The sequence below is a fragment of the Diorhabda sublineata genome, chromosome 10 (assembly GCF_026230105.1).
Source record: "Diorhabda sublineata isolate icDioSubl1.1 chromosome 10, icDioSubl1.1, whole genome shotgun sequence".
NCBI classification, from domain to species: Eukaryota; Metazoa; Arthropoda; class Insecta; order Coleoptera; family Chrysomelidae; genus Diorhabda; species Diorhabda sublineata.
In genome coordinates, this window is record NC_079483.1 from 15,899,845 (window position 1) to 15,912,127 (window position 12,283).

At 33.6% G+C, this 12,283-nt stretch overlaps 1 protein-coding gene across 6 annotated transcripts in view; it reads left to right on the forward strand.

The window, feature by feature from the left end:
- LOC130449353 (eye-specific diacylglycerol kinase) overlaps nt 1-12,283 on the forward strand; it is a 260,920-nt gene that overhangs the window by 216,443 nt on the left and 32,194 nt on the right. For all 6 annotated transcript variants that reach the window (XR_008910435.1, XR_008910436.1, XM_056787124.1 and 3 more), the window contains 3 exons: nt 456-584; nt 2,023-2,221; nt 3,635-3,796. Coding sequence is in view for 4 of the 6 variants with exons in the window: in XM_056787124.1 (XP_056643102.1) it covers nt 456-584; nt 2,023-2,221; nt 3,635-3,796 (490 nt within the window). In the remaining 2 variants the exon portion in view is untranslated. The remainder of the gene's footprint in view (nt 1-455; nt 585-2,022; nt 2,222-3,634; nt 3,797-12,283) is intronic.

Below are 12,283 nucleotides of genomic sequence, written 5' to 3' on the forward strand. Positions count from 1 at the left end.
TGTGCTGATAAGCCGACGACGTTGGAAGAGCTCAAAGCCAACATTGAACACAAAATAGCAGCCGCTTCGGCTGAAATGTGTGGCCGAGTCATAGAAAATTGGGTCCAACGAATCAACCGTTGCAAACGTGCCCGCGGTGGCCATATGAGCGAAGCCGAGTTCCATTTATAAATGTTTTGAATGTACTTCAACACGATAATAAAGTTTTTGAAATATCTCAAGTGGTTTTCATTTTATTTTGAAAAAATGTTGTAAAGTCCTTATTGGAAAACCCATTATTATTAAATGCCTCCCACTGATTTCCTCAATTATAATAGTTTTTTACTTTTCACTTTATTCCTGTTTTTAAACAGTTATGTAAATCATTTTTTGGCGGAATATTATAAAAATCTCGCAATCCATAAAACTAAAGTTTAACACCAAACTGTATATTTAAAGATACTTATTTATTTCAGCAATAAGTATAGGTAAAATTGAAGTGAATCCTGTATCGGATTTGGAACAAGTCCGGGCCATCATCAATAAGATGTTAGACGAACATAACGATAAGCAGATGATGTCTTCAGATTGGTGCTTTATCGATTGTAAGTACACATTTATACAGCTAAACATATATCTTTCGTAATTTGCTCTTCGGATGAAGTTCACGTAATTATCAACAGAAACACATTTCCTGACATTCTTTCCAATTGTTGAATCACGTATACATCACCATACAATGATTGAGGATGATGGTGAAACTGAACTTGAAATAAGACGGCGAATCCAAATGTTTATTAAACAACTTTCAACAATACGGAAAGATACGAATATCACTAAGGCAATAAATACCAAACTCTTGTAGATGTTATCGAAGATTTGGGTAGTTCGAACGCTTTCTACTGTCAGGCAAAACTAAATCCAAATGCACAAAGAACAATAGGATAAGTAATTTACATGTCCAGGTGTTTTCTAGTTTTACTTAAGCTTCGGACCTACCAGGAATGATGGTGATACAAGTAGATATGTTGTGTTGTTGAGTACCAGAGATTATTGACGCTTCCTCAAATTTTACAGACAGATAGTGAAAAGCAATATCAAACGGTTTCTAGGACAATGGAAAAGTAAAAACACGCGCATGGTACATCAACAGCAGCTGTTGTTCAATACAAATATTGCATCCGGGGAAATTACCCAAAAAAAATGAGTAATTAGTCTGTTTCGGTTGTTGTCTGGGCATCCTCTAAATATTTATTTAATTTGTTCAATAGTTTATCAATGTTAGCATGTTTCAAGCCTATACTTTTCTTTCTCATTCTTGACGTACCTTTCCAAATGTTAATAATAATGTAGTCTATGTTCATAGCTAGTCTCAAGAGTTGATTAATTGCCTAACTGAACCTTCACATTTGCTATAATTGGGATATGGAGCCAAGTGATCATGCCAATGATTGCTACATTTGCAGTGCTTAGTGTTAATATAAGTGCTTATAAATGAAAAACTAGAAGATACTTATACTATCAACAGTTGTCTATTCCAATGAAAATTGTTGTGATGTACATTGAAATTAGCTGAACGAGATGGTGTAATACAGATAATGTGGAGCCGCAATTATTAACACACATATCAATTTAGAATCACCGCTTAACAAAACCCAAATCTCAATCACTTGACACAAGACAAAAATAAAATAAGTAGTTGACCGTTGGAACCAACATTTATGTGTACAGAAAGAGAGGAAAAATAAAACGTTGATTATGTGAACTGCTCGCTTGGTCTTATGAATGAGTTTAGTGTTGAACTTTTGGAACAATCACCATGATTATTTCCTGAAAAATTCGGAAGATATTGGTAAGGGAAAAATTGAACGAAGATAATAAAGTTATAGTATACCGCATGAAAACCAGCACGATGACCAGTAACTGTTCGTAACGTTACGGAAAAGTTCAGTAATCAACCCATCGTATATAACTATATTGTAGACACTATCAAACTAGCTAATTATTTATTATTTATTGATTTTGATTTTCAATTTTTTTCAGCATGTACAGCCGAACGATTTTTCCGAATCGATAAAGCACAGGAAAGTCTGCATTACGTTTTTGATATTTGTAGTGAAAACCTGTACATACTCGAATGCGGTGATGAAACAGTCCCACCTACGCCTGAAGACGAAACTGCTAATCCATCGCCAACATCAAATCATCAAACTCCTTACAACATTCCAGAAATGCGAATTAGGTAAGTCAGAACAAAAAACGAGATTAGATTGAGTCATATAACAACCATTTTGAGATTTATTATCAATCCAGCCGAGCTAGACTTCATTAAAAACGAAAATTGTACGCACTCGAAGCTGTTTGGTGTGTGATCTAGTGGTCTATTTCAGAGTAGGTTGTAGCAGTGTTATTTTGATGCCTTAACGATTTGTTGTTAATATTTTATGATTTTGGGAGAGGTTATCAATTCATTGAAGACATTCTATTGGATCCTTCACTTACAGGTGCCAAACAAAATAAAAATTGTTATCATTACCTTGTTCTTTGTACTCGTTTCAGTTATTGATTCAATAATGCAAGAAAATTTGGCTGTCAAAAAGAGGTTCGCGTGACCTGTAACGAAGTCTTTGCCTGCTTTATTATGAGCGTTTTCTTATTGGGAACGTGGTATTAAAACACCAAAAAAATAAGGGAAACCGATCGCAGAACACGAATCATTGAAAAAAAAACTTTTTTATACAGCCAAAACATCGAATTAATGGGTCATTCGTCGTAGAGTCCTTGTTATTTCTTATTTCCACAGATTTTATACACTTGAAGAAGCGGTTGATGCGTCCAAATAACATGTTTTGAATATACCTCAATCGGAATGGAAAAAAATGCTTCGAAAATTTGTTCAAATGCATGAAAAAGTGTATTGATCTTAATGAAGAATATTTGGGAAAACAATTAATCCATATCCAATTGTAAATATTTATTTTTATTTGTCTATCTCTAAACTTAAGTTGCAACCCTCATTCAAAAAAATTATGTGTATTTCGAAATGGCTTATTTCATTTTAATATTGAGTAATTATCTAGATAAACATTCAGTTGGACTTTGAAGAGCTTTTGAAAGCTATAAGTGAGGTTATCATGCATAATTAGGATCATTCTTATGACAATTTAGCTTATTTATAAATTGTGACAAACTGAAAATAAAAATACTATTTAAATTTCAAGATATTTCCGTTTCCAGATAGATTTAAATGTCATAGACGCTAAGAAAATCAAAAACCCCTACTTTAGTGAATTTACCACGGATAGGATCATTTTGGATTGTGCTCTCTGGTTGTTGGAATGCTAAATTTACAGTTATTTCTACATATTTCGATATGGTATATCCAGGTTTGCTTCAATTGTTATTTAATATACCATCATGTGTTCAAAGTATGGAATATCCGCCGTTGGATGTCTAAATCTAGTTACTTCCTTCCTTTTAATGTTCCAACTACCCTTTCTGTATGTTTTTTATCCAAGGTATCCTAACGACTAAATAGTTAATTAATTTCAAGCCTGAATATACGAAATTGATTTCGATTGCAGTATTTATTCATATTATTACGTATGTATCATTATAGGCATTAAAACGATGTCTTATGTCGCCATGTTTACAGCAAAGAAGACGATCTTGATTCTCCCAGCGATCAACCGCCTCTTTCGCCAAAAAATACGGAAGACTCCCAAGAAGACTTCCCGAATAGTCCAGTAGAAAATTTTCCTATAGACAATCAACAGTTGGCGAGAGTTTCCTCAGATGCCAGTGTGAAAATAAGAAGGTACATAAATATAGTTTTAGCTCTCACACATTTGTACACTAAACCCTTGATTGAAGTCGGTTGAAACTTATAATGTAATTAGAGTATTTTTCAATCGCCAAATGTTTGAATTAGTACGCAAACATTCATCAGGGTGGTATTAAGAGGCAATAAATAGCTCAAATTAAGCACGACATTATAGAGCTTTTGAATAAGAAACAAACAAAACTTTCGTAAGTTTATTCATTTGATGGCTACACTTTTGTATCAGTTTTAAAGACACATACATTGCTTATTTGTCCCATTTAATTTACCAAATATCGATATATACTTGATTTTTTCTATTTTCTCTTATAATACATGTTGCCTCATATTTATTTTTAAAACTTCAGTATATTTTCACGCTTTTCTTTTCATCCATTTCTACTCTCATATTGGAAATAATAGGGAGATTGAAGGGATTAAAATCTCTTCATTTTTCATGTTCAAATGCTAATTGCAGCTAAACGAAAACATCTGTCTCTACCTAGAAGTTTAAATCTACAATTTAAATTATTTGTATTTTACGTAGCCTCCAAGTTTTCGAGAAATGTGCAAATTAACGCAGAAAAGTCCATGGTTTTTTGAAAGCAATTATTTTTCTTCTCAATTCGCGAGGAAGACTACAGTATTTCATTTATGATAAATTCATTGACAAATCAACTGTTTAAAAAGCACTTAATCGTAGAATAAGTTGTCCTTTTTGATTTTTTAATATTCATTTTGAAAAACTATAAACTAATGTTTTAAAGAAATTTGAATTCTCGAACTTTTTGATTTCTCCCACTATTTTCATTATATAAGAGCGTTTTCGTAGTGGGATTGTAACAAAATTGAACACAAGTGTACTAACTCTAATATATTCCAAGCTTTCGAATTCTTATGTATTTATCGTTTACGATCAATTAGTAAAAAATTGCGGTCTGATAAATTTTGTTATATCTTTTAAAACAACTTCAAAATTCAATGTTCAAATTGGCGCTCAAAATAAATATATAAAATAAATAAAGACTGAAAGTAGTCGAAACATCAAAGTTTTATGTTAAAAATTATAAATAAACTAATTTTAATCCAGAAGAGACCTAAAATCAAGACGATTTAGAAACATTTTTGCTTATAGCGTATCATCCCACTACATCCTTGGTATCCCTCTATATTTTTTTGTATTGATTTCGTATCATATCTTGTCTGTATGTTGCTTTATCCTTATTAAACACCCAAATCAACTTTACAGCTCGTTTTACTTGAAAAAACTTTTGTTCCCTTATTTTTTCATAAACTTTACAATCGAAATATTCGCAAGTTACTTTATGAACACTTTGTATATAAAAATGAAGCCGAGTAGCAGATTTTCGTTTCAAATAAACATTTTCTAAAAATTTGTTCTCTATTTTCTCAAAAAACACCTTTCAATTGCTCTTCAAATAAAGTACATTTCTGTGAGAAGAAAATTGAACACAAAAAAACATTTCTCGAAAATTATGAGGTTAGGTACAGAGGATTCCCAATCAATGAAATGTTAGTTCTTCTGGTTAAAATAAACTCGACAAATTCTAATAACTAAATACTCAATTATCCATTTGTGATCCCAACAGTGGAACTAAATAGTATAAATAATAAATACTCCTTCTCCTGGTAAATAACCACTGACATATGTTGAAGAAAACAATGTATAACAACAGTTTCTAATCGATCCTTCGTGTTTTGAACTTTGCTGTAGAAATTTTATCTATAATCAATCCATTTATCTTGTACATTGAATTGTGCCTTAAAGTTTCATTTGGTTATCTCTAATTCGAAACTTCAATTAATTTATTCAAAGTATCTACTCTATATTATTTCAATAACCGTGTATCTGTTCGAATTGCTTCGCTTTTTAAATGCTGTACGTTGCCAAATGCAGTAGTGACTAGTACACCGATCAGCGGGCGAATCAAATTACCTGATTGAAAGCAATAACAATACGGCGTCACAGAGTAATGCTCTCTAAAATACTTTTTTTCACGAGTAGGACGGTTTGACGAGTGAAAAAAAGTCACTTTACTCGCGAGTTTCGTGCAAAAATTTTTCTACGTCCGTAGACTTTATTCTGATAACAAGATCGACGCACGAGTAAAACTGAGTTGTTGGATCATATGCAACACCCCAATCCAATGGGGGATCCCTACTTTTGAAGTCCCAATGAAGCAAAATCTTTCTAATTATTATTCAAGTGCGCTGATCTCTAACTCAAAATTTCCTAGGAATCCGCGGATTTTTCTGACTGTCAAAAAACGGTTTCCAACTACTATTCTGTTCTGTAAACGCCTGTCTATTTATCAGCAATGGTAAATTTTAATTCTACGAACGCCAGTGCCCATGCGTCGGACAATTTCTGATAGATTCTGACTGCTCAGCGAACAAAGCTAATGATGTCATTTTACAGACACGTATACATGTTTTAAGGTTATAAACAATGCCAGTACATGTTTTCTGGTAAGGTTAAAAGTTAAATTGAAGGAAAATAAGAATTTATGGGATAGAATTTTTGAAAAACCATGCGTGAGGAAGATCGGAAGTTACAGAGAGGTCGGGGTCTAATTGGCTGACAAAAAAGCATGACAAAGAGGTTCAATTGGTTGTTGAAATGACGTATACCAATGAAATGGATAGTTGCCTAACTAATAGGTTCGATTCTTAAGTAGCGACCTACGGGTTTGCTTAATTGGCGCCAAATTTAAATTGTTAAGTATCTAATTTACAACGAAATTGTCTATTTATCTAGCACATAACATGCCTACTTCTTTTAGATATTATTGAACTGTAAAAAGAGAAATTCTATCTCAATCCTATTCCTTTAATATAGATTTTGAACTTGAAAACTAATATCCAAAAATTCAGGAAACATTCTCAATGACCAGTTAGATATAAATTACTTTTTTTGTTTGAATTACTCAGAACTGCTTTTTGTTAAAACTTCTTATTCGGTGATGTTTGATAAAGCCAACATGTAACGTTTTAAACAAATTTGCACAAAGTGAACAAATATACCGAAGATCGAAACACATAATTCGTTTTATATTTTAGGTTAGATTAGGTTATTCTAACTTTAATAATAATTTGAACGATGATATATTTCCTACAAGGAAACGAATATTTTTCAGTTCTGAGTAATTTAAACAAATAGGGGAAGGGTGTACAAAATGACATACATTTTATAAAACTAGAAAAATTTAATCAAAAAATTGCATTTTTCAAACGAATATTAAACAAAACATATAATAACCCTTTCGCAACATCTTAGACGAGTCTTTACCTCGATAAAATAAAACACAAATTTTTAGTAAAAAAAAATCAAAATGAACAAGAAAAATTCATTTTACCCCACCTGGAGGGCAAAATGACACATCAATATTTTTTAATATATTTTTAGTCTGTACAAAGTTCACAAACAAAACTTTTTGTTTTTTTGTCTACCCCGGCACAGTCGGCATGTGCCCACTTTTGACAGGAACAGCAACGTAGCCACAGTTCACCTTGTTTGGAAAATTTATACACTTCTGTGCAATAAATGCAAGCACAATCGTCTTCATCTTCGTCGGCAGAAAAAGCCTCTTTTTCTATGTCTGACTCGTCAGGCTCTGCAAGGACTTTTCTTGATACCACCCTTTTTCTTTTTTCTCGAATTATCAGTTTTAGTTTGCTTTTTTCTTTGGCCTCTTCCAAATTTGGGGTAGAGTTTAAGACAGAAGTTCCCTGACGTTTCCTTGGCTTTCGCTTTCCCTGGCCTGAAACAAATGATCCGATCGGAACTGGACTTAAATCAGCCGGTGTAACCAAAATTGAAACCCCACTTGTTGAATTTTGCAAGTTTTCCTGAGTGGCTGTAGGAATGATGAGGGGAGGTTTTATGGCGGAAGCATTTTCTGAACTAGGTCCAGGTTGAGCATTATTATCGGTAAAGCCATTTGTAGCCTGTTGGACAGAACCGTTGACTACAATATTTGTAGTTTCAGATGCTTGAAACATATAGTCAGGGAACACATCAGGGTTTATTGGGTAGATGCCTGTTTTAGCAAATCCATGAGTGGCATTCTGGACTGTAGCCGCTTTTCCATACGCTTCATTTAGCAGACCACCAATTTGAAACTGTGTCACAACTCGTCTAGGATGAGCTTTGAGCCATCTGGTTATTGCTTGGTCATAATACGTCTTGAGTGGCCCAAAAAATGCCACATCGAGAGGTTGCATTCGATGTGTGCAATGAGGTGGCAGACACAAAAGCACAATGCCATTTTCTTTGGCGTACACAAGGGCATCGAGATATTTATGACTTGCATGTCCATCCACGATTAACAAAACCTTTTCAGTGGGAGATGCCTTGACATATTTTTGGAAATGTTGCAGCCACTGTAAAAACACTGGGCCAGTCATCCAGCCGGACTCCTGGGCAATGCATAAAGTTCCTGTAGGTGCATGGTCAGCCAATTCTTTTTTCATATTTTTCCGGGGAAAAATTAGGGCAGGCGGAATAAAGTTTCCAGCGGTGCACATGCAGCAAACAACTGTTACATGAGAACCTCTTTCAGCGCTGGTGATTGCTCCTACTTGCTTCCGACCGGCTGTAGCAAATATTTTCTGCGGGCGCTGCACTGTAGATAGAGCAGATTCATCTGCATTGTATATCCTCATGGGGTCGATATTTTCTTTTTGCATGATCTGGTCGAAGACCTTAAAAAACTGAGCCACTTGAGGCTTATTAAATGCCTGTGCTCTCGCTGCGGATGTAGCTTCGGGTTTACGCAGTGTTATATCTCGATTTCTTTTCCGAAATCCTCTTAACCAGTCTTTTCCTGCAGCCTTTTTATGATTATTAAACTGGTGCTCAAACCCATTTTTTACTGCTAAATTGTAGGCTAACTCCAGTACATCTTGTCTTGTGAGTCCAAAGAACCTTGATTCTAGCAGTTTTAAATGCTCCACCAACTGCCGTTCTACTTCTACAGGAAATGTGGTTTTAAACCTGCCCAGTCGTTTTTCGCCTTTTTTTAAAGTCTTATTTTTTTGCAAGGCATGTCTCCTTAGAGTTGCTTGAGGTATGTGGTAAGTTTTTGATGCCTTGAGCCACCCCATTTCACCATTATTAACAGCTTCTATTGCCTTTAATATAGAAGCAGGATCCCATGATTGCCTACTAGATTTTCTTACGTAATTTCTTGGCATTATCTATAAGAAAATGCATATTTTAATACGTCTATTATGATGGGGCAAAATGACATAGTATGTCAATTTGCCCTCCCACATTCTATGTCATTTTACCCCATATGAACCTTATGTAAACAAATGCAATTTTTGCCAAAACAAGAACCCGCTTAACAAATCTGAATAATTCAATTCTAAAAGCAACAATCACATAACTCAACATAAATATTCCAACTCCACAGTTTATCGCATTAAAAAGTTATAGCAGTTTTTAATGTTTCACGACAAAAAATTTTGGCGGTTAAAAATACTATAATCGGGCGTGCACTTACTCTGAGTGACGAAGTGGTACTAAATGTAAAGGAGCATACCTGCTACCCATTCCGCAATAGCATATTCGTTTCCGAGCGCTTCCGAACGAAAATTTGTGTGTATTCGAGCGCTGTGTCATTTTACCCCACTATGTCATTTTGTACACCCTTCCCCTAAAACTCTCTAACAACATATTTTCAGTAAAGAAGAGTAACTGATATCTAGTTGGTCATTCAGGAAGTTTCGGGAAATTTTGGCGATTATTTTCTGCGTTTAAAAGTTCAAAATCGGTATTAAAGAGATAGGACTGAGATAGAATTTCTCTTTTTACAGTTTAATAATATTCAAAAACTAGTTAGCACGTTGTGTGTCGATTAAATACACAAATTAGGCGCGGCACAATTTGAACTTGGCGCCAATTAGGCCCCGTCCAACGCGTTGTGATCAGAATCACTATTTTGCACTTGGACACTGCTAGTATGAACTAAATTTTTAACATCTTTCGAGGTGAAGTGATGAATGAATGCAACTAGATTTTTAGAATTTTTTGGTTGCCTTTGTTGTTACATTTAGAGGCGGTTAGATTAGGTTAGATTAGAAAAATAATAAACTTTTACACTTACCTCTCCAGTAGAACTTCATTAGCAGTTTGGTTCGATAACTTCTTTAAATGTTTATAATATACAGGGTCCTTCAGGACGAGCTGAATCGATATCGATTTTTAGCTATGAATACTTAAATTTAAAAACTGTTCTTTGCCTTTTAATCCTATTTTTATAGAACTAATGCGATTGCACGAAATTGACAAATATATTAAGCACTCCGTGTTACTCAACAGGTTGTGGGTGATTCATCAATATGTATTTATCTTATTTTTATTGCTTTCATTCAGGTAAAATTAGTTAGCACCCTAAAATAATGTAGTATAAATGAATTATTCATGTCAGAACGGTAATAACCTAAACTCACATTGTATAATATTGAGCTTTTATTCGCTTAATCCGAATGAGACTGAATCAAGGGTTTATCATATTTGCTTTCCATTTTTATCACTTTAAGGGACCATGCACTTTTAAGAACTTGAATATATTTACTTAGATAAAATTATAGCAAACACCTACGAATAATCTGAAAAGTTTTTTTTTGTAAAATCAAATATATTTTCGCTGTCTGCATGAATAGGATTATCGGTACAAATTGGACTTTTTATTGCTCGATATTTTTCAATCAGACATCTTGTTAGCATGTATTATGAATAAAGTATGGTTTGCACCGTTTGTTTTATTTTTTCTATTCCTCTGAATGCCGTATAGTTTATACGATTGATTTTGCAGAATTAAATATTGAACAATCAATTTGACATGCAGACATTATCGTTTTTTATAAAATTAGTATACAAATGTAATTCGTTTTTGCGTTTCGAAAATATTCAAACGAATTACCTGTCGAATTAAACAACATGCACTGTATAACATATTAGATAGAAAAAGGTAAAAAACTCGTATTATACAGGATGTTCCAGGACTTTATGCAAAATAATGCTGAGACATACGAAAAACTTTATAATACGACCCCTCGTTTCTGAGTTATAGGCCTTCAAAGCTGCGAAGTCAGAATTTTTATTTAAGTATATTTTCCAAATTATTGCAGCGAACATCATGAATTTTTAATGAATGATTTCGTACGTCTATATAGTGTGTTTGACGGAATAAATTATTCTAAACTACCATCTGAAGCCCAGGGGCTTATATCCAATGGTTAAAAATCCATAACATTTACAGGAACAGCCTGTACAATCTAATGATAGCAAAAATTGAATTTTTCAATCGATTTTTTAACAGAAATATACTCTTTGTTTAATTCGATGAAAATTATGGTTTAGAAGATGTAAATTTTTAGATCGTTGTACATTCCAAGGAAACCGTTCACCATAAAGAGACATTCTAAAGAAAATTATCATAAATTATAATTATTTATTGAAAAACTTACAGAAGGTATTAAAATACAATCAAACATTTCTAATTGGACTGCATACTTTCGAACATTGTGTTGCTTACAACTTATCAAAGAAAAACAAAAAAAAACTATAATAAATGACACCTTGCACTTCTACACACTTCTGTAGTCTACGCCATTTTGAACTTGGAAGAGCATTCCAAGATTCTGCCAATAGAAGCTTTTAAGATATCTCCAAAAAATTAGATCTATTATATTTCATTTAGGGGAACGTGGTGACCATGCAAATGGACCCATACACCTATTTCTGGATGTGGAAGAGGTGAAGAAGTTACTCCTGGAGAATCCTACGAATAGTTGTAGTAGATTTTGCGTATGCTAGTTGTGGGATCAACATCAAAGGCATCTAATGCATTTTGTTCTAAAGCTGGTGTCGTATAGTTCGTTGTTGACATTCGCCACATTTTTTGGTAGGACTAATATTTTATAATGAATAATCGAAAGTATTTTACTAAATTTATGGAAACAACCCTAACATAAATTCTACTGTCGGGTATAAATCTGCCCGAAAAGCATTTAGTATACAACCTTCTGGCTTCTGACGAGTTATCTCTTCCAAGTTCAGAGTTCCATAGACTCTGGAAGTGTGTAGAAGTACAAGGTTTGATAAGTTATAGGCTAACCAAGTAAATTTTGTTTTTTAAGGCTTCATTAGAATCTGAAGCATTACGGAACGGACCAGAAAACCTGCAAACTGTTCAAAAAATTATCGCAAACTATAACCCTACTTACATTTTACAAATTGTTAGACAATAATATTACTATGAATTTTTTTACCCATCACAGAGGCATGCAGATTCATGCGTAAACATTCCTACTTGTGTCTTGGATATCACTTTCCGTGCTCGTTATGTAATATACTATTTGCACATTGTTTTTTTATTTTGGTGCGTACCAAACGAAATTTTCATCAAGAATTCGATATTTCAATTTTTTCACAATAAGTTTATGAAAGTTTCT